General features: G+C 40.9%; 2 protein-coding genes across 2 annotated transcripts; one reads left to right on the top strand and one right to left on the bottom strand.

Annotated features, from left to right (window-relative positions):
- The first annotated feature begins 660 nt into the window (after nt 1-660).
- On the top strand, nt 661-4,902 carry pfdn1 (prefoldin subunit 1). The gene is made up of 4 exons (XM_061739149.1): nt 661-777; nt 2,476-2,642; nt 2,750-2,834; nt 4,755-4,902. The coding sequence occupies exons 1-4, from the start codon at nt 745-747 to the stop codon at nt 4,836-4,838; spliced, it is 369 nt and encodes a 122-aa protein (XP_061595133.1). The 5' UTR covers nt 661-744; the 3' UTR covers nt 4,839-4,902.
- A 5,142-nt stretch (nt 4,903-10,044) lies between these two features.
- ttc1 (tetratricopeptide repeat domain 1) lies at nt 10,045-20,437 on the bottom strand. The gene is made up of 8 exons (XM_061740480.1): nt 20,340-20,437; nt 16,964-17,430; nt 14,488-14,548; nt 14,259-14,371; nt 14,026-14,062; nt 12,056-12,204; nt 10,751-10,805; nt 10,045-10,661 (listed from the first exon to the last, which is right to left on the bottom strand). Exons 2-8 carry the CDS (start codon nt 17,426-17,428, stop codon nt 10,525-10,527), a joined length of 1,017 nt encoding a protein of 338 aa, XP_061596464.1. The 5' UTR covers nt 17,429-17,430; nt 20,340-20,437; the 3' UTR covers nt 10,045-10,524.
- Between the last annotated feature and the right edge of the window lie 2,455 nt (nt 20,438-22,892).

Raw genomic sequence — 22,892 nt, 5'->3', positions numbered from 1 at the left:
CGAGTACTGACTATAACTCCTGAACTCCTTCCTTTCCAGTGAAAGCCATTCCTACACCTTTATATTGTTATCCTTTTTTACTGTCGAAAAGAAAAAAGCCAGAGCTCCCAAGATTAAGTAATGTTAAAGCAGACATGTATAATCAGTACTCGAGTTCAGGGGGGGATGGCATCCCCTCCTGAAATAAAAACGGTCAAAATCATCCCCCCTGTAAAACTGCCACCCCACCCTTTCCATCCGTTATGTCATTTCATCAATGAATGTGGTTTTACTGCTATTTCAACATTTAGAGTCATCACCAGAAAAATAACTTATTTGACAATTTTCATCTGTTTCAAGTAAATCTTCACTTTAAATAAGTACAAAAATCTGACATTGGGACAAGATTTAACTTCTCATTACAAGCAAAAAAATCTTGTTCGACTGGAAGATTTGCCAGTGCTATTATTTGTAATATATTATATTATTTGTAATCAGCACAAATTATCTGTCCCCATATAATAAAATCCACCATCCCCCCTGATTTTTTTTTACAACTCGAGTACTGGCTACACACCCACACACATGCACACACACGCCAACACTCGTTTGTTTTAGGGCCAGTCCAGTTTATGACCAACAGGGGGCGATATTGCACAGTATCGTTTGATTGTCAGCTGCAAAATGGACGAAGAATACGACGAAGAATAAAAACAATCTGTCTTCACACATGCGCAGTGTTTTGTCGGTGGTCCATAATCAGTGATGGCTGGTCCCGTGGATCTGGAGCTGAAGAAGGTGCGTTGTTGTTGTCCCCTGCTCTCACCTGCTCTCCCCTGCTCTCCCTCAGACTCAGCCGGGACTCAGCTGTGTGTCAGCGGCTTCCAGACTGACTGAGCTTAGTGGAAACTCCGTTAGCAGCTCCGGCTAACACCGGAGCTAACCACGCTGGTCCAGGTGTAGACTCACCCCCCCCCCCCCGGTCCTGCATATTTTACATGTTTCCCTGCTTCAGCACACCCTGATACAAGTGACTGTGTCATTAACACACTTGTCCAGACCTGGATGAGAAGCTGGTGACGACCCTTAATTAGAACCAGGTGTGATGATGCAGGGCAACATGTAAAACATGCAGGGGGTCCAGAGGACCAGGGTTGAAGACCCTTGTAGTCCATGGGCCCAAAATTGAACTTGTCAGTACCACTCAAGGTAAACAAACTTACTTGTGATTTTTGAAAAGATCCATGTCTATAGATCAGGGGTAGGCAACCCTGGTCCTCGGAACCCCTGGTCCTGCATGCCTTAGATGCTACCCTGCTTCAGAACACCGTGATAAAAGTACCTGTGTCATCAACAGAATTGTGCAGCCCTGGATGACAAGCTGATGATTAATTAGAATCAGGTGTGTTAAAGCAGGGTAGCATCTAGTCAAAGTAGCTTTATTATCGTTTCTTCACATGACAGACATACAAGGAATCGAGAGGACGTTTCCCACTTCCCTCGGTGAAACATATAAAGTGCGCAGGCACAGGCACAACAGACACAAATTTAAAAAAGAGTTCACATGAATAAATACAACACAACACAGACATTTACTGGAACTGACCTGAGTGCAAAAGGCTTTTTTTTTTTCTTTTTTTTTTTTTTGTGTGCAGTATGTAAAACAGTTTTATAAATATATATTAAAACAGTGAGCAGTAGATTAAGTGAATTTAAAGTGACACAGTGGTGATATTAAAAGAGGCAGTTGTTTCGTAGTCCTGAGTGTTCATGGGGGGATTTCAGTTCAGTTCCCTGTCAGTCTGGAGGATCTGGCTGGGGGGAGTGAGGGGAGAGAATTTAGCATCCTGACAGCTTGGTATGCGAAGCTGTTACTGGCGGCAACGGAGGCTCCTGTACCTTCTACCTGAGGGTAGGAGGCTGAACAGACTGTGTGCGGGGTGGCTGGTGTCGCTCGCAATCGCGCACACATTTGTACACCATTTTCGCCTAAAAGATATACTATCTTTTAGCCCTGTGTTATCTAGGAACAACAGAGACACAAAATACAAAAACTGGAATACTCACAGGACCATAAGGATTCAGGAAATTTATAATACACCCCATACTATATCATTGTTACAGGTCATTGTGATCCTTAAACTAGAAGAGCATCATTGGGCTCCTATGAAACTATAACAGCCACTAATGTCACAAACTGGTCTTTATCATGCAAATAAAGGATGATACAGCTGCCACTCAGGAAGGATTATCATACCAAAATAGCATCTACAGACATGGATATTTTCAAAACTTATAAGCAAGTTTTGTGACTTTGAGTGGTGCTGATATCTGGTCTGGCCCATGGACTATTGGCCTACATGCTCACTTCCAAAGGTTTTTTATCAAGGTTTGTGGGGAAATCTGCAGGGGATCACAGATGTCACCTGCATGCATGGCTTGCCTGCACAGGTGTGTTTCATATTTGAATCGGACTGATGCCTCCCGTATCCGCAGGCCTTCACAGAGCTGCAGGTGAAGATGATTGACACGCAGCAAAAGGTGAAGCTGGCTGACTTGCAGATCGATCAGCTGACTCTTGTTCAGAAGCGTGCCAAGGTCACACATGCCGGGATCGCCAAGGTGCCGGACAACACACGACTCTACGAAGGCGTCGGACGAATGTGAGTCATCACAGATCAGGGCGATATGAATGTTAGCAGACACATCTGTCTAAATACACTACACAAGAATGTATGGCTGGCTGAAGGGTCATGTGACTGTATTTCAGGTTCATTCTTCAGCCAAAGGAGGAGATCAACAACCTCCTGACAGTCAAACAGAAAACTTTGGAGGAGAAGATCAAAGAGCTTGAGGTACAAACGCACCACCCACCCTGATACATAAACAATCATCAGTTAACAGACTAAATGAATTGATCAGGTCAGTATGGGTGTTCTCTCTGGTGACGAACCAGCCTAAGTTTATGGAGGAATTTGTGAATGAGACCAAAGAGGAGGGAGTTGTAGTAATCCAGGCGAGGAGTGACCAGACTGTCTCTCCATCTGAAGAAAAGCAGGACTTGATGGGTGGAAGTGGATTTACTGATGAGGGAGCGCTGGACGCCAGCAGACTAACAGTAAAAGTACTACTAAGAATATGTCGAGGTGATGAAAAGAAGGGGGCTCATTTACCAAGAGGCTCAAGTACGTTCACATGCAGCCTGGTTGCAGATCGGTTGCAGACATCGTTCCGACTTTTAAACTGCATGTAAACACCTCAACCTGGTCAAGTCAACCTGGTCAAGCCGGATTCATCAACCAGTTTGGAGCACCTAGATAAGCCAGTCGCAACCAGGTTGTTAACGCCATGTGTACGGGGACATAGATATTGCAGTCTGCGCATGCTCGATATTCTCCTCCGGGTGGGGTTTTCCCCCGGGGGGGGGATTCACCCGGAAGTGAAAGGAGACGATGCAGGCTCAGTAGTTGAAAAGGAGGCGGCGCGTGTTTAGCCAGTCTTTAATTCTTCAAAACATGTCTACAGGAAGAACTCATTTTTGGTCCGACGAGGAGACGCGTTTTCTGCTACGGCAGATGCAAGAGTTAAACATTTTGAGGTTCATGGATGGGCGGAAAAGTAGGAACGCAGACCTTTTTATAAAAAGATCGCCAAAGAGATGGCGGACGCGGGCTTCATGAGGACACCGGAGCAGCTCAAAATAAAGTCTTTCTTTCTTGTTGTTGGTAAGCGGAGGTCAACCGGAAGTGGCTCTTTGTTGAAATGGTTACCATGGTTACCTTGGGTACAGCGCCACCTAGCGTCACGGAGTCAGCCATGCTCTGGTTACAGTGGCTTATTCAATCTGATTCAGTCTGATCTCAGAACAGCATGTATAATCAGACAAGTGATCCAATCTTCTGCATGTCATTATGTGATAAGATCTGCAACCAGGTTGAATCGCTGCATGTGCACGTACTGACAGATAGTTTCATTGTTCTCTGCATAATAACAGTACTGCTGATTCTGGTGTGTAAAAACATCAGTGGTTCTTGTTGATGTTGTACCAACATCTCCTGAACAACCTGGAACACATCATTTTCATCTCTGACATTTTCCATCATTTGACTGTGACCATTCCAGGAAAAAGAAATGAAGTACTTCATCATGCTGGATGAGTATGTCTTCAGCTGCTCTGGAGGTGGTGGCCGCAGGGTCTTAAAGTGCCCTGTCACTGTGTATATATAGTGACAGCCCTATGCCCTACATACAAGCTTCAAATTTTAGCATTTTTATAGGCCACACAATTAATAAGTTACGTTGACCATTTTTTGGGATATTGCATCCAGAAGACAGCTGGACAGCTTGCTGGATAAAAGCCTGCCGCAGTGACGACATACAGACAGAACCAACTAAAATGACACTGCTTTGGGATGAGGTCACTCCGTAGTTCCCTACAGAGAACTTTCTACATGTTTTCGGTGCAGTCGTCCACTACATAGCGAGTATGGGTGATGGAAACGGCTCACATAGCCAGCCTGAGTAGAAACGGGGAATTCCATAGAAGTTCCCAATTTTATTTCACTTTCACTCCAGAAAACTGATTGATCTGAGCTAAACCAATAGTTCTGTCAGCTGACCTACAGGTATCACCTATCTTACCTCGCTCAGCGGGCTGTGTACCATCTCACCGGTGTCATCCCTCTCTCTCACCCGTTTGTGTCCCGTCTCACTGGTCTCATCCTTCTCTCTCATCCGTCTCACATCTTTTACCTGTCTCACCTGTGTTTCTGCAGCAGAGAAAGGTGTACCTAGAGCGCAGCGTCAAAGAAGCTGAGGACAACATCAGAGAGATGCTGCTGTCCAGGAGAACTCAGTGATTGGTTTCAGTAACACTTGTCTGTTTTTTTGTCACATGTTATGAATAAAATATTCAAGCCCCGACCTCTTTCTTCTTTCCTGTTTCCTGTGTTAGAACAGATAAATGTATCTTGAGTTTTTCTAGTCTTGTCCACTGAAGTCACTCGTACCTGATCTGTTTCGAGGACATGAACCGTCTCAGGATCCAAATTCACCTGGTTCTCTGGAGACCAGAATCACCAGGAGACCTGGGTTTTTGGGGGCTGGTACGACCTGGAGAGCTGGTTCTCTGGGATCAGAAACACCTATGGACTAATTCAGAAAACCCACCCCAACATGTTTTGTGCCGCACACACATAACAAAGTTTATTTTACTATAATTTACATTAATCACAGATGTCATCAGGGTCTTCATTTTTGACTAATTTATTTTTGCCACAAGAAGCATATCTATACAATAAACTATGGATAAATCATTTCTCCACAGTGACGTTTTCAGAGGGAAAAGGGCAAATAAAGGTTGTTTTACTTCCCAGATCTCAGATATGGAACGTTTACTCTGAGTGATATCACAGTCCTCATTAATGACTCCAGGCTCCAGATAAACAGATCATTGTATTACTAGTTATGGGGACTGAAGCATTTGTCTAGAGATGGAACACATCTGTCCAGACGGCTTCATCACACATCAGAGAATACATGCGTTTAGTGTCACTGTGGACTGGAGTCCCGGAACCGAACCAGGGGCTTCAGACTGGCAACGTTCAAGCCAGTGATACAGTAACCAGATAGAAAAGAAAAAAAAAGGTAACCAATGATTCAGTAATAAGTAAATAACCGGTTGACTAGGTCATGGATGAACCCCTTAACGGGTTAACACAGTAATCAATAGCCTGATAGATTAGAAACTTATAGAAAGATTAGGAGCATCCTCTCCCAGAGTGATGCTGAAAAACGAATTCACACGTTTGTAACATCTAGACTAGATTACTGTAATGTATTAACAGGATGTCCTAGTAATTCTCTGAATATCCTCCAGCTGATCCCAGAGGCGCAAATGCCGACAGGAATCACCGAGAGACAGTGTTAACCTCCCTCCATTGGCTCCCGGTATAACCCAGAATCCAATTCAACATTTTATTACTTGCGTATAAAGTCCTTAACAGCCAAGTTCCTGGTTATGTTCAAGCACTGATGGGTCTTAGTGTTCGAGTGCATGTTTACTCGTAGTTCCTAGATTATCCAAATGTAGATCTGGAGGACGGTTCTGCTCTCAGGAACCATTACTATGGAACAAACTCCCAGTTTGGGTTATGGAGGCTGACACCACCTCCACCTTTAAAACCAAACTTAAAACGTTTGTGTTTAGTAAAGCCTATAGGTACTGTAAACTCTAGTGTGTTTGGGACAGTATAGCTGCAGCTGTAGGACCAGACTAGAGCAGCTGGTTAAACAGAGCTTCATCCTAGATATGCTGCTATAGAGCTACGCTGCAGCGGGAACATGATCCACTGACCTGCAGTCCCCCCTCTGACACCTCAGTGTCTGCTGTCTACACCTGTTTACAGAGCTGTCAAAAGTATTCACATTCATTACTCAGGTAGAAGTATAGATACTAGAGTTTAAAAATACTCCTGTAGAAGCTGAAGTATCAACTCAAGTTTTTTACTCAAGTAAAAGTATAAAAGTACTGGTTTCAAAACTACTTAAAGTATAAAAGTAAAAGTAATGTAAGGGGGAAAAAAGCCATTAAGGACAAAAGCCATTGAAAATGAATGTATCTTAGTATAATGCAAATATATTAAAGAACCATATATGTGTACTATCGATCTTTTAACAAATGTACATTTTAAGAATTCCTCACAACCACCAACAGACAATCTTTGTGAGGATTTTGCAGACCACTTCAGAAGTAAAATTGACAACATTAGGTCCAGTCTTTTACCACATCAAAATGTCATTTTTAACACATCTGGACAGTTGCTTTTACCCGAGGAAACACTGGAGAGTTTTGCCCTGGTTGATGCGAGGACACTTGGTCGAGTTTTCTCCCAGGTAAACCCAACAACCTGCCTTTTAGATCCCATTCCCACATCACTTTTAAAGACATTTTATGAATTCTTTGAGGAACATATTTTAAATATAGTAAATTACTCTCTTCAGACGGGTGTCTTCCCTGCCGCCTTTAAAATGGCGGTGGTGAAGCCCCTTCTGAAGAAGAGTAATTTAGATCACAGCATTTTTAATAACTACAGACCTGTATCCAACTTACCCTTTTTAAGTAAGATTTTAGAAAAGCTGGTTTTTAACCAAGTAAATTATTTTTGAATAAGAAACAATATTTCAGAGAAATTTCAGTCTGGCTTTAGGATGAACCACAGCACCGAGACAGCCCTTTTAAAGATTTTAAATGACATCAGGTGCAATTTAGATAACCGCAAACTGACAGTCTTGGTTCTACTGGATCTTAGTGCCGCCTTCGATACAGTAGACCATCACATTTTATTAAACAGACTGAAGCACCTGGTGGGCCTCTCTGGTACTGTTTTTAACTGGTTCCGCTCCTATCTCACAGATCGATCTTTCTTTGTAAGTTTGGATACATGTTCCTCCAGAATGCATGAAATTAAGTGTGGGGTCCCCCAAGGGTCAATTTTAGGTCCGCTTCTTTTTAACCTTTACATGCTTCCCTTGGGGGACGTCATCAGGAGACACGGCATCAGCTTCCACAGCTACGCTGACGACACACAGCTGTACATCGCCGTGTCTCCTGATGACACAGGGCCACTTGATGCCCTTTTTAACTGTATTTTAGATATTAAGTCATGGATGGCAGATAATTTCCTACAGCTCAACCAGGACAAAACAGAGGTTTTAGTTATTGGTCCTGAAGGCCGGAGAGAGAAACTTTTACCAAAACTACAAGATTTTAAACCTTCGCAACGTGTAAAGAACCTGGGTGTTATTTTTGACTCTGAGCTCACTTTTATTCCACACATAAAGAATATCACGAAAATAGGTTTTTACCATCTTAAGAACATAGCCAGAGTCCGCCCGTTTCTCTCTCAGGCCAGCACGGAGGTGCTGATGCATGCTTTTATCTCTACTCGTTTAGATTATTGTAATGCCCTGCTCTTTGGTCTTCCTAAAAAGAGTATTAAGAACTTACAGCTATTACAGAACTCAGCCGCTCGCGTGCTGACGAGGACCAGAGGGCGGGAGCACATTACACCTGTTTTAAAATCGCTGCATTGGCTCCCCGTCCGTTTCAGGATTGATTTTAAGGTTCTTTTACTGGTTTTTAAGTGTCTTAACGGTCTTGGGCCATCTTATTTATCTGATCTGCTTTTACTGTATCAACCCTCACGGACCCTGAGGTCCTCTGGTACCGGCCTTTTAACCATTCCCCGAACCGCGACCAAAACCCACGGTGAGGCTGCATTCAGCCATTATGGCCCCTCTTTATGGAACAGCCTGCCAGAGAACCTCAGGACCGCAGAGAATGTTGATATTTTTAAAAGGAGGCTCAAGACACACCTTTTTAGTTTGGCTTTTATCTGATCTCATTTACCTAGTGTTTTTAGCTATGTATTGTGTGTACTTCTTTAGCTCTTTTATCATCTCTAAAACTTTAATCCATTTTAATGACTTTTTACTTTATGTTATTTATTATTCATCTTAAGTTTTATATATATTTCTCTAAAATTTTACACTTTTAGGCATTTTTTACTTTCTTTTAATCTTTTAGTTTTTAGCTCCAGTGTTTCCTCAGGGGGGTCGTTCACACTGGGAGGTGTGCCTGCTCCGCCCATGGGGGTGTCGTCATGGGGATCCCTCAGGCCTGGGTAGCTGGGGGGGGGCTCCACCTTCTGTGTGGGGTCTGCCCCGGTCTGTCCGGGTTGGGGGGGTCTCTGTGGGGATGCTTCTGGTGGTCGTGGTCGGTGATGCCTCTCGGTGTGGACGGCCACCCATAGGTAGTGTTTTCCTCACCTGGATCGTTAGTGCTAAGCCATGTCACCAGTCCACTTATTGTGTGTGTGTGTGTGTGGGTGTGGGCGTGTGAGTGTGTGCACAGGTATATGAGTGTGAGTGTGTGTGTACGCGTGAGGGGTGGGGTCGTATGGAATGTTTTAAATTGTGTTTTTTTTTATTGTTATTTTATTCTGCATGTAAAGCACCATGTGTTGCATTTTATATTGTATGATTTGGCGCTATACAAATAAATAAAGTTTAAGTTTAAGTTTAAGTTTAAGTTTACTATTGAGCATTAACATGTGTTTCAGAGAGCAGGAGATATGATGACTAGTTGCCTATAAGTATTGTTATGGTGCAAAAAGTCAAACTTCAGAGGCATGTTATCATTTATCCTAACCTTTATTGGAATGTACATCCAAGTTTAGTTGCAGGAATCTGAGGGAACGGATGTAAGAACAAAACTGGACAAGAACATCTGAAACAACCACAACCAAATTCACTCTATCCGGATGGAGCAATTTAACTGGATAGTTTTTTTTTAAAGGCCGAAATGAAATAGAGTAACGAGGCTGTTTTTAAAATGTAAGGAGTAAAAAGTAGATAATTGCGTGAAAATGTAAGGAGTAAAAGTAAAAAGTCGTCTGAAAAATAATTACTCCAGTGAAGTATAGATAACTAAAATTTCTACTTAAGTAAGGTAACGAAGTATTTGTACTTCGTTACTTGACACCTCTGCCTGTTTATATACCGGTAGTGGTCTCTGTCGTCAACCAACTAACCATCAGTGTTTCATTAACCGATAATTAATACTAATATATCTTTGACAATATATGTCTTCTTTTTCTTCCTCTCTTTCCATCTCTCTTTTCCTGCTCTACCCAGCTGGTCTTCAGCAGGAGGGTTCCCCCTTATGATCCAGGTCCTGATCCAGATTTCTTCCCTCTTAAAAGGGGAGCTTTTACTTGCAGTTGTTTATGTAATAATTGATCGGGGGTCATATTCTGGGTCTCTGGAAAAATCTTAGACAATTTTATTGTAACAGATAATATATGAATAACATTTAATTTACAGTAGGGATTGGAAGTTTGGGAACCCCGGGTCAAAATTTGTAGAAATGTGAATAATGAAGGTAGGCCAAGAAGATACCTCCAACTATAATTGTAAGACACTTGGCTGGCTAATGAAAGCATTTACAAGCTATGATACTTGCCAAAGTGGACCCTACAAGTATTAACTATGCGGGGAGTCCACATTTTTGCTGGGGCCTTTTTTTTTATTTTCTGTTATTTTGAAAGCGTAAATGATGGAAATAAACCCAAATAGTTTGAACATGTTATTGGAATGTGTCAACTGTAATTTGATTTCTTTGGCTTCATTATTCACATTTACACAAATTTTGACTCTGGGGTGCCCAAACTTCCAATCCCCACTGTACATTGTTTACACCCAGATTACATCATCGACTCTCCCTACAAGGATAGACTGATTTGATTGGCTACCCGAGACTTTAGGGGTATTGAATAAATTTGGATGGGAGAAGTCTAGATTTCTAGGCTTTTGAACCAGTTGATTAGTTCATAAACCAGTTTAGAGGCCGGTACCAACTCTGACAGCTGTCAGGAACAATGAGTGACTGAGACGAAGGCGCTGGTCTTGAATAAGCCGTTTCATCAACACTTTATTCATATTTACAAGTGGATTGTGTGATGTCACAATCATGTCAGAGTGATGTCATCTGTTGTTGTTGTTGGCGCCTTGGACGAAGTTGATGGAGTAGGAACCGCTGGACGGATCCTGGTTCACCTGAAAGTTGTTGGTGGAGAGTCCAAACGGCCTCAGAAACATGTTTCCCAGGTCCTTCAGTTTACCTGCGGCACAGTCCAGTCTCACAGGTGAGTGACATGTGACAAAAACAAGGTCAGATCAGATCAATGTTTCATTCAGCTACCGTACGTACTGATCATCTCCTCCTTCAACTTCTCATTTCTCTCCTGAATCTGCTGAGGCAGCCTCTGAGAGAACACAGGTGAGACAGTGAAGATGGAAAGGTAAGAGGAGACAACGGAGACAGAGGACAAGACCCACGTCTGAGGTGAGACTAGGGCTGGGCGATATATCGAGATTTTAATATATATCGATATATTTTTAAACACGATATGGTAAGAGACAATATCGTTTATATCGATTTAAAAAAAAAAAAAAAAAAAAAAAATTACATTTTTTTTTAATGATTTTGTGGTGTTCACAAGGTGTTCACAAGTCAGTAGGGCTGGGCGATATATCGAGATTTTAATATATATCGTTATATTTTCAAATGCGATATGGTACGAGACAATATCGTTTATATCGATTATTTAAAAAAATGATTTTGATACAGCTTATTTTGTGACAAATTGACTTGAATGTTTTATTTGAGATTTGCACAAATGTTTTGTTATTTGCACAACTGTCAACCTCAGTGGAAAAGTCTGCCTGTTACTGTCTACATTGTATTAATTGCACAGTGTATTTTAATGTAATTGTTATGCAGGAAAGGGATATTTGTTTTATTTTCTTCAAGAAGCATTTTTATTCTATATATGCAGGCAGTTTATTTCTATTTCATTTGTTTTATACATTTTGATATTGTGCAGACCTCTGTTAATAAAGGAACCTGTGTGACATTTGGCACGAGGCTTTGTATTAAAACTGACTGTTTTTTTAAGGGTTTGCCTCAGAAAAAAATGAAGCTAACAGAGATGCTATGCTATAATGCTTTGGGGGAAACCCCAATTATGGCACAGAAAAAATATCGAGATATATATCGAGTATCGCCATTTAGCTAGAAAATATCGAGATATGACTTTTGGTCCATATCGCCCAGCCCTAGGTGAGACACTTTTCAAAGTACTCAAATGTATTTCAGAGTATCTTTATGGAGACAAACACATTATTGAGGTTCTCCAAGGCTCCTTTCTGAGATCCCCTTATTTCTAATTCTGGACCTTCATTCTCACCAGATGACCCCCAGTTTCAAATCAAGTCTCACATTCCCACCGATGAAGTAATGTCACCTCCAATTTAACCTCTTTGAGACTGATCTATTGATAATTCCGCCAATCAGTCCGTCCATAACATCAGAGTACATATAATCTCCGGCTGATCTCTGAAAGGAACCCGGTTGTGCTAATAGAAGACCAGTTCATCATCTCTGACCAACTGCAATAATCTGTTCTGGTTGTGAAAACTGGTAGTGTTCTGTCCCAACGGTCAGTGAACTCACCATACAGGCTTGTCTGGCTTGTCTGTTGTTTGGGTCACATTCCAGAACCTTGTTGTAGTCCTCCAGAGCTTCATCCAGCTTCTCCGTCTGTTCATAAAGCTCTGCTCTTCTCAGCAAAGCCCGCAAGTAGTCTGGATCCAAATCTATCGCTATGGTGACCAAAACCCCGCCCGGTTAATGTAATGTGAAATCAATCAAAACATGACATCATAAAGCCCTGGGGCCTGTTTCACAAACAAGGTTCAACAAAGTCAGAATAAAAAGAAAACTAACTCAGACTTAACAATTGTTTTTTTTGACTCCGAATTACTGCAACGATAAAAAGCCATCCTCCACGGAGCCCCTGATACCGTGATTCACCATGGAAACGCACAGTAGGCAGAAGTGACCTTCCTGTTTTAGTTCACTAGAACTGAATACATTAGTTCCATCATATAATGAATATAATATAAACTCCAGAAAAGAGCTGTAAGAATAATAAATAAAGTTTCTTATCGTGACACTACTAATAAATTATTTGTAGAGTCATGCATATTAAAATTATTAGATATTGTATATTTAAAAACATTAGAAATTTTGTTTCGAGTTAAGAATAATAGCCTTCCTGCTTGTTTTCAGCATTTCTTTAAATTAAGAGAAACAAATTATAATTTAAGAAGGCTGTGGGTCTTTGAAAGATGTCGTGTGAGGACTAATGTTAAATATAGATGTGTTTCATTTTTGGGAGTCAAATTATGGAATCAACTTAGTGATGAAGTGAAACTGTGTAAATCTCTGTTGAATTTTAAAAAAATATTGAAAAGTAAAATAATTAAGGATTACAATGCTAAATGATTGGAGTATAATTTGGTTAAGCAGAACCATTTAAAGGGAAATTTCTCTTTTTGTTTCTTTTCATATTGCAGATAATCTGGGTTTTCTGTTGGAAAGTACAGGGTAGGCAAATATAAGCTTTGGCTTCAGCCTATTCCTTTTTCGGTTACAGAGTTTATTATTATTTTTTGTGTGAAACTGATGAGTGTAAACTTGTATGAAAGTGTTTTGTCATTTACACACACACACACACACACACAGTTTGAATTGCAAATAATGTAATGTAACCGAAATAAACAATTCATTCATTCATTCATTCATTCATTCATTCATTCAATATAAGAATAAATTCAGACAAAAGTGCAACACGGCTGCTACAGCGAAAGAAGGAGAGTTGACGGAGAAAATCGTAGAGCGAGTGAATGTGTAGAGAAATCAAAATATTTCATGACTGTTTCGGATGAATACGAATTAATCTAGATGTATATTGATTTCAATATTCTGTTATGTACGCGCAATCCTGGGAGCAGAGCTGGTGTGGGGTGGTCAGGTGGGGGGTGTCTGAGTCGGCCACTTTTCTCTCAGTGCATCATTCACTGTCTAATGTAAGCGAGTACATTAGACAGTGCAGCATCCATGTCGTTACTAAAAACAACAGACATTTGCAAATAAATAACAGCCAGTAAACCCATAAACCCAAGGTATTTTGTGTGAGTTATGTGACATTTGTGATGCAGGGAAGGATGAGATTATAGGCTGACTAACAAAAAAAAGACCCCACAACCACCAGGGTGTCACAAGCACAAGTCTAATTTAACCACATTATTTTATGTATTCTGATTATTTGTACACTTTCCTGACACAAAAGCAACATGCCGTCGTTCAGAAGTCTCTAAAATGTTTGCTGTATGATCGATTGTCTGATTAAATTGAACTGGTTTCAGTTTCATGAACGTGAGAAGACAGGAAGTAACTCAGGGTTTGTTGAAATAAAACCTGCTCTTTACCAGGATTACTTCACAGAGTCGGTTGCCATGGTAACAGACTCCAAGTATGAGTTACATTGCTCTCTGAAAACCAGCTATGCTGAACCTATTGCTCGAGGTAAAGTAACCTTATTTTGTGAAACAGACCCCTGATGTGATGTCATTGCTTACCTTTGGTGCAGTCAGCGATCGCCTGATCCTTCAAGTCCTGCAGAGACACCGTTAGTGTTAGAATTCTGCTACAACTGCCAGTGTCTTCTAAGTATGGTTAGTTAATCCCTTTAATCAGCTGCTCTGCATCGTTAACTAATCATTGTTTCACGTCGTTGTCAGCCTGTTTTTTTGTTTGTTGTCACTGTTTTTGTCCGTCTGTCAGCATATTTCCAGGTGTTTTCAAGCGTTACCAGGTGCAGTCTTGCAGCAGCTCTGTTGGAGAAGAGTACAGCTCTCTCTTTGCTGTAACAAACAGGACACACTGACAACGCCTCTGTGTAACTGAGTTCTGCCTCACGCCAGTCTGTAGAAACACACACAAACACACACTGGTCACACACTAGTCTATAGAAACACAAATACACACAAATACACACTCACACACACACACACGTCTTTAGACTAGTTTTTACTACTCACCTCCAGTTTTAAAGTGTTGGTTTCCGGTTTCCTTCAGAGTTAAACTCTGCTGTCGTCGACTCTAAAAGAGAAAGTAATGAGAATCACTACACTGAACCAGAAACCTCAACGCCTCATCACTGTATTATGCTGAACTGGTTCACGATCACACTGAAATGAACTAGAACTAAAGAGCTTCGTTAGCCACATGCTAACTGACAGCTAGGTATCCCATAAACCACAAGTGTCCAACTCATTTTCAGTGAGGGCCACGTATGCATTGTGGTTGCCCTCAAAAGGGTCAACTGCAACTTTAAGACTGCATAAATGTCATTAGTCCTTCACATATTTGTGTAATTGTCTTCACATTTGATAATTATACATTTAAATTACAAACATATGCATTTGAAAAGATGTTAACATTAATCTGAGCTCAAATATGTCTCTTAATGCAATGTACATCCTTTTAGCCCCTTTTTTTCAGGCTATGAAACCCACGTCTCCATCAACCAAAAATCAGGCTGCTGCCCCCCCATCCATGTTGCTCTGGAAGCCGACAGTACCATGGCCACTGTATGTCAGTGAAAGATAACTGTGACTACTAGCTCTTTTGGCAGATCCGTGCCAAAATATGTACAGTGCTGCTGGCAGACGTTTACAGCTTAAAATATATTTTAACAAGTTCTCAATGGTAAAATTAAAAATGACCGCCAGGTTTAGCCAAAGATCCTCTATACAGCAGATAACGCATTACCGTTACTGCCAATGGTATGAAAAGGTATACACTTCCTGTCTCCTAAGTGGGCGTGGTCGCCCAACCCAGTACAAGATCATCGGATCAGTCTAATATTTTTTTTCCCTTCCAAAAAGACTTCAATAATAACAATAACAGTATTATTAAGCAAAGAAGCAAGTTTTATTTTTTTTAAACTTCATTTTATCCGATGGGAAAACGACTTTGGCAGCTCTGCAGTGACCGACGACTCTGAGGAGAGCTATGTATTATTATTATTATTATATTATATTATATTATTAGCTATGAGAGCCAAATCTCACGAGTGTGTGTTGCTCAGACAGAGACAGGTCTCAAACAAAGTTCATTTTCTCCTAATCTGTCGGTCTGAAAATTGCCATTTTGGTGTCAGAATGTTCAGAAGGTTTGTGGCTTTTGAAAAATGTTATCCATATTTACTTAGGTTACTATGGGGCAAAGGAATTGGTAATAATCTGTGTTCACGTTCACTTTTCCCATGGGACTCAATAGACTCAGGACCTGCTGTTAGTCTCCTAAAGGGGCGGGGCAGTGGGGAAACCCACATGACACAGATACAGGAAACACAACCGTAGTGGGCTGTCTCGTTTATAGAACGTCTCTGGTTTAGCTGACACTGGGTTATACAAACGGGTGGCTGCTTCACAAAGTGTGGTAGCATGTCGATTACAGACGAGGAAGTGATAACGCCACTGGCTGAACCAACTGTCAATCAATATTAGAAATAAGTTAATAATAAGAAAAGCTTCATATAAACTCTCCTGACATGGTACAAAAACCATTCACCCCCCCCTCAGAGTTTTTTTTTTTTTTAACAATATCTTTATTGTTTTTTCATTTACAAACAGAATATTATAATAAAGGACATTTCACATCTATTTCTGACTTCGAACAGTTTTATTCCCCCCCATCCCATCCCACATCCCTTCTCTCTTTACATATTTCTTGTTATGCAATCCAAAGTTGGTACATAATAACAGTACCAGATAACAACACAGTCCAGTGGTACCTCTAGGAAATTAAAGATATACATAACCTAAACAAATAATCAAAAATTACCCTTTTCCTGTCGTCCTCCAGATTCCTTCCCCTTCCGAGCTTCACCACGACTCTGAATTTTAGGTATCCTGCCCTGCATTGTCCTCCCGTAGAAGCACCCCTATGTCTCCTTTTTTAAGAAATTGATCAAATGGTTTCCAGATTTCTTCATACATCCCGAGTTTATTTTTTAGTGTATAAGTTATTTTCTCCATTGACCTACATTGTGCCATAGCCTTGATCCAAGCACCGATTGTAGGTGCATCTGTTTTCTTCCAATTGAGAGCCTCAGAGTTGTCATGGACGTAAAATAAAGTTACCATACATTTTTAAATACTTCTATACTTTTTATTATAATATTATTATTTATCATATCTGCACTTTTTACTTTGTTTTGCACTGAGCACAAGGGAAGCTCAACAATTTAATTGTACATAAACAAAAAGGTTTTTGAACCAGACTGTAAATGTTTATTTCTGCTCTAATTTGGACATTTTAACATGGAGGTTAATGTTGTGTGATTTGGTTGTGCAGCCTCTAGTGGCCGTCTGAGGAACTGCAACAAATCTTTCTTCCTCATGAGCCGAGAAGCTGGATAGTTGGCGCCAGGGCTAGCCACATGCTAATCAATAGATATCCGTTTTGTTTGCGAGTTGCTTCTCCATAAATCAACTTAACGGGTGTTACCTGCTTCTCCTCCTCTGTCAGCTCTTTCTCCACCTCCCTCAGATAGTCGTCATCAAACTCCACCCCCTTGCAGACCTCCTCCTGAAATTCAGAATCTGAATCCGCCTGTGGCTCATCATCCTGCTGCTCCTCTTCTTTATTCTCCTCCTCATCTTCCTTCTCCTCATCATCCTCCTCCTCCTCTTCGCCTCCTCCTGTCTCTGCGTCTCTTCTGTCCATCAGTCTTTCCGTATTAACATGAGCGTCTTCTAAACCTGGAGTGTCCTGCTGGGATTCCTCTCTGTGCTCCTGCTCCACCTCCTGTACTCTTTGCTCCTGCCCATCCTCATCCTCCTTTTCTTCTCTCTGCTCCTCCTGCTCCTCCTCTTTAGGGTTGGAGGACTGCAGAGTCTCCTGACAGTCGTAGAAGTCTTCCTCCTCCTCCTCCTGTCCTCTAGATCGCTGTTGTCCTCCTCGACTGTTCATCTCTGCAAAGAAAGTCACCGATCATTTATAGTTAAAGCTCCCGCCCGAACCCTGGTCCTCAGGAACCCCCAGATGTTTCTCTGCTCTAACACAGCTGGAGGTTGGACTTCCTGCGCCAGCTCAGGAAGTTTAACCTGCTACAGGAACTGCTGGTCACATTCTACTCTGTCATCATCCAGTCCGTCCTCTGCACTTCCATCACTGTCTGGTTTGGATCGGCCACCAAACTGGACAGAACAGACTGCAACCGACAATCAGGTCTGCAGAGAGGATACTTGGGACCAACCTCCCCTCTATCCAGGACCTGTACCGGTCCAGGACCAGGAAACGGGCAGGTTACTTCTCTGCAGACCCCTCACACCAGGACACAGTCTGTTTGAACTCCTCCCGTCTGGACGGCGCTACAGAGCTCTGTGCGCCAGAACCTCCAGACACAGGGACAGTTTCTTCCCGCAAGCGGTTGCTCTGATGAACTCTCACAACTAACAGTCTCAGAGTAACCAATCACGTGCAATAAAAATAACAATAGCAACTGCAACTGCAAATATCAGTTACAATATCAGTTACATGCTGTAACAAGCACCTTCGGTAAGAATCATGTCTGCCTCACTCTGCTGCACCTCTCACTTTTTGTATAATTTTTTGTATAATTTGTTTTGTATAACTGTAAATAGGTTATTTTATTCAGAGCTGTTTTTTTTCTCTACCTCAAACTGCTGCACCTTAGATGTTTATCTGTATATATGTCAAGAAATACCACATTTGTTTATTTGTTTATTTTAAAGAGCGAATTTACCGGAGTCAATTTCCTTGTTGGACCTGTTCGAACCTGGCCAATAAAGATGATTCTGATTCTGATCAATTCAATTCAATTTTATTTATATAGCGTCTAATACAACAGATGTTGTCTCTAGTAGAGCTGGGTATCATCACTGACCTCCCGATACGATACGATTCCGATACACTAGGTCCCAAGACGATACGATTTCCGATACGATATCGATATTCTAATAACAATAATGGAATAACGTGATCCTTCCATCGCTATGTCCGGCCAGAGAAGCCTCACCCTGACTGGTGGAAAGAAGCGGCCTGCTCACTCCTCAGGTTAAGGAGGAGACTTGAGCTCACTGTAGGGCCTCCCGGGGTTGGTAGAGGGAGCAATTCCCAGGACTGACTTAGCAAGGAGCACTGGGTGATAAAACGGGGGGGGAAAAAGTCGGGATTAAAAAAAAAAAAAAAAAAATTATTATTATTATTATTTTTTTTAAATCGATACTTCGATTTATGTATCGATAATAGTTCCTACACATGTATATCGATAAAATATCGATATATCGATATTTTTAACCCACCCCTAGTCTAGACGCTTTGAGATCCAGAACATGAACATAAACATAAACCCCCGAGCAGTTATTACATAAACAATGGCAGGTAAAAACTCCCATAGTGGGAGAAAAGCCTTAAGTCAAACAGTGGCAAGAAAAACTCCCCTTTAGGAGGGAAGAAACCTTGAGCAGGACCAGGCTCATAAGGGGGGACCCTCCTGCCGAGGGCCAGACTGGGGGAGTCGGGGACGTCAGCAGCACACAGCAGGCAGGTGGAAGCAGCAACGGGATCAGACTGGTTGACTGACTTGTGAAAACCTTGAAGAGCAGCTGATGGTGGTGCAGGCAGTACTCGAGTTGTAAAAAAAAAAATCAGGGTGGATGGTGGATTTTATCATATGGGGACAGATAATTTGTGCTGATTACAAATAATATATTACAAATAATAGCACTGACCAAAACACCTGCAGAAATACTGCAGGAATGACATAGCAGCAGTTAAATGCAGCCTTCTGTAAGCTTTAAATATCCACTGGGCTTACATCAAATACATCAAAACACAAAAATAAAAACAGTTTTCTGAACTTATCAATATGACTCTGTCCTTCACAGGATAAGTAAAATGGATCACTGCAAAAACTCACAATCTTAACAAGAATATTTGTCTTATTTCTAGTTAAAATGTCTCATTTTAGTAAAAAAATCTCATTACACTTAAAACAAGACTCATCACTGGGAAAAACAACAATTTTCACCTGTTTCAAGTAGATTTTAACTTGAAATAAGTAGAAAAATCTGCCAGTGGAACAAGATTATGTTGCTTGGAATAAGAAGATAAATCTTGTCCCACTGGCAGATTTTTCTACTTATTTCAAGTGAAAATGTACTTGAAACAGGTGAAAATTGTCAAATAAGTTAATTTTCTGGTGTTATTTTTCTGGTGATGACTAAATGTTGTAATAGCAGTAAATCCACATTCATTGATGAAATGACATAAGGGATGGAAAGGGGGGATGGCAGTTTTACAGGGGGGATGATTTGGACCGTTTTTATTTCAGGGAGGATGCCATCCCCCCTCAACTCCAGTACTGGGTGCAGGCAGGTGTGTGTGAGCAGGGACACATCATCAACATGCAGGACCATGTGATCTAGAGCAGGGTCTCCACCCTGGTCCGGTCCAGCATGTTTTAGACGTCTTCCCTGCCTCAACACACCAGGTTAAAGTAATGCTCGTCATCAAGTTGTGCCGGTTCGTTAATGACAGAGCAATGTGTACCGGGGACTCTGGTCCGGACCACCTTCTGGATCAGAACGCAGGTGTTTCTGGACCAAGTCTGCAGATGTCACTGATGATTAGCTCATATTGACTCTGTCGGTGGTTTAAATACACCTTTATACACAGCTACACGCTAACAGCTACATGCTAAGTGGCGGCTGTTTACCGCCAGCTGAGGTCGGGGGGCGTGACGTCAGCCGTGACGTCAGCCGCCTACCACGCCGCAGTGTGCCGTGACGTCATCGGCGTGACATTTGTCAGAAACGAAGCAATGAAAAGTTTTAAAAAATATGATTTTCTGACTCACCTGTAAACACCACTCCCCCTGCAGAGCACGCTCCTTGACGTCACTTCCGGGCTCGTCTTCTTCGTCGGTCGGTGTGTCTCGTTTGATGTCCGCCCCTCTGGCGGAAGCGAGTAGGGTCACGTAGTTCCGGTCCTTTCATTAGTTAAATTACAAACATTTGTAGTAAATAGTTTATATAAAATATATAGTTTCTGTTATTAGATGCTTTTTTAACCTCGTTTTTTTTAGTAAAGAATAGTGTTACCTTGAAATGATTACATAAACGGAATAAAAAGACTATATATATATATATATATATATATATATATATATATATAATGTCTGTGTGGGTTTTTTTTTCCACCCCGTATTTCTATTCCGTTCTGCTGTATGTATGTATGTATGTATGTATGTATGTATGTACATACATACACAGTACAGACCAAAAGTTTGGAAACACTTCCCCATTTGTTTAGAATAGAATAGAATAGAAGACTTTATTTATCTCCCAGAGGAGAAATTGTTGTGCAGCAGCCAAAACACACACACGCTTTATACAAAAAATTTAACATATACCAATAAATAGTTAAATAATAAAAAGAGCAATATAAAAAGTAGAAAAAGACTATGTACAAGAGAGAAAAAAAATAGTAAACACCAAAAAAATGGATAATATTTACAAAAAATGTACAAATATTTTCAAAAATAGTTGAGGTATTTACTGGTTATTGCACTTCTAAAGAGACAGGTTTATTGCACATGGGTGGCTACAGTTGGTTATTATAGAGTCTGATGGCTGTGGGGATGAAGGACCTGTGGTAGCATTCCTTCTTGCGGCGCGGGTGGAGCAGTCATTGAATGAGAATGAGTTTGAATGAGAAGGTGTGTACTGTGTGTGTATAGATAGATAGATAGATAGATAGATAGATAGATAGACGATGTAAAAAGTCTACACACCCCTGTTCAAATGCCAGGTTTTTGTGATGTAAAAAAAAAAAATGACAGCAAGACAAATAATTTCAGCACGGCACATCTCTTCTTTGCAAAACCACTCCAAATCTGACAGATTGCGAGGGCATCTCCTGTGCACAGCCCTCTTCAGATCCCCCGACAGATGCTCAATGGGATTCAGGTCTGGATTCTGGCTGGGCCATTCCAAAGCCTCAATCTTATTCCGGTGAAGCCATTTTTTGGTTGATTTAGATTTGTGTCTTGGGTCATCGTCGTGCTGAAAGATGAAGTTCCTCTTCACCTTCAGCTTTCTAACAGAAGGCCAAAGAGTTTTGTGCCAAAACTGGTATCTGGAACTGTTCATAATTCCCTCCACCCTGACTAAGGCCCCAGTTTCAGCTGAAGAAAAATAACGCATGATGCTGCCACCCCCATACTTTACTGTAGGTATGGTGTTCTTTTGGTGATGAGCAGTGTTGTTTTTGCACCAAATATACCTTTTGGAAGTATGTCCAAAAACTTCAACCTTGGTTTCATCAGACCATAACACATTTTCCCACATGCCTTTTGGAGATTTCAGATGTGTTTCTGCAAAATTAAGCCGGGCTTTGATACCCTACCCCATAGTCCAGACATATGAAGATGTGAGATTGTTTTCACATCATGGTATATTTAATTCCTGGGAAATTCTTTTTTAGCCTTCACCTGACTGATATCTTTGAATGATGAGATCCCTCTGATGCGTTGGAAGCTCTCAGTGGCTTGTGCTGGAAGATGTGGTTACAAAAATGTTAGGAAAAGCATACTGCAAAGCTGAACTTTATTTGGAGTTGATCAGAAGCACTTTAATTGGTGACAGGTGTGTGCTGACTCCAATTTAACATGAGTTTGAATGTAATTGGTTAAATTTGAACACAGCCACATCCCCAGTTATAAAGGATGTGCACAATTATGCAACCACATTATCTCAGATGTTTATTTTTACTTTAGTTTAGTTTTAGTTTATTGTTTTGCACAGTTTTTAAAAATATACAGGAAATATCAAATATAAATACTATAGGTGCAGGAAGAGGCAAAAAACCCAATGGGCTTATTTGAAGCCTCCACCGAAGATCTTAAAATTTCATGTATTATAAAGAACACAAGATTAACATACAAAAACAAAAAGTATAACTACACAAAAGTGATGAATGCAATATATAAATAATAAAGACAAAAAAAAATAAGTGTGTGAGTGTGCATGGGATATTGTTTTTACAACTTATATTACTTATATTGACTCCTGAGCAAATAAGACGGTACATGTCACTATGAGTGAAACACAAAAAAAGCAACAAAAAGAACATGGATACATGTACAACATTACATTGGGAAAGCAGTTACAAAACAGCAGTCAAGTGGTCCTTCAAACGTCTTTTGTACTTGTACTGTAACATTTCAAAGAGGAAGAGCTCTTTGCCAAGTGGGAAAAATCATTCCACAATTTAGTGCCCCTAAATCTCACCGAAAATTGACCTCTGCAAGTGAGAAATTTAGGAGAGTGAAGATCTGAGGATTGTCGAGTTGAATAAGAATGAACCTGTGAATTTAATTTAAAGTAAGTCTTGAACTGTCCAGGAATAT

This window comes from Cololabis saira, chromosome 14 (genome assembly GCF_033807715.1).
Source record: "Cololabis saira isolate AMF1-May2022 chromosome 14, fColSai1.1, whole genome shotgun sequence".
Lineage (NCBI taxonomy): Eukaryota > Metazoa > Chordata > Actinopteri > Beloniformes > Belonidae > Cololabis > Cololabis saira.
The sequence above is the reverse complement of the archived record's forward strand: the minus strand, read 5'-3'. Positions and strand labels throughout refer to the sequence as shown.

Bases quoted from the DNA above. Each gene is read 5' to 3' on its own strand.
- pfdn1 (XM_061739149.1), top strand. From the start codon at position 745: ATGGCTGGTCCCGTGGATCTGGAGCTGAAGAAG. The intron at 2,643-2,749 runs GTGAGTCATCAC...ACTGTATTTCAG, and splicing joins TACGAAGGCGTCGGACGAAT to GTTCATTCTTCAGCCAAAGG. The intron at 2,835-4,754 runs GTACAAACGCAC...GTGTTTCTGCAG, and splicing joins AGAAGATCAAAGAGCTTGAG to CAGAGAAAGGTGTACCTAGA.
- ttc1 (XM_061740480.1), bottom strand. From the start codon at position 17,428: ATGAACAGTCGAGGAGGACAACAGCGATCTAGAGGACAGGAGGAGGAG. The intron at 14,063-14,258 runs GTAACGCTTGAA...GTGTCTCTGCAG, and splicing joins CTGCTGCAAGACTGCACCTG to GACTTGAAGGATCAGGCGAT. The intron at 10,662-10,750 runs GTACGTACGGTA...ACTGTGCCGCAG, and splicing joins GTTGAAGGAGGAGATGATCA to GTAAACTGAAGGACCTGGGA.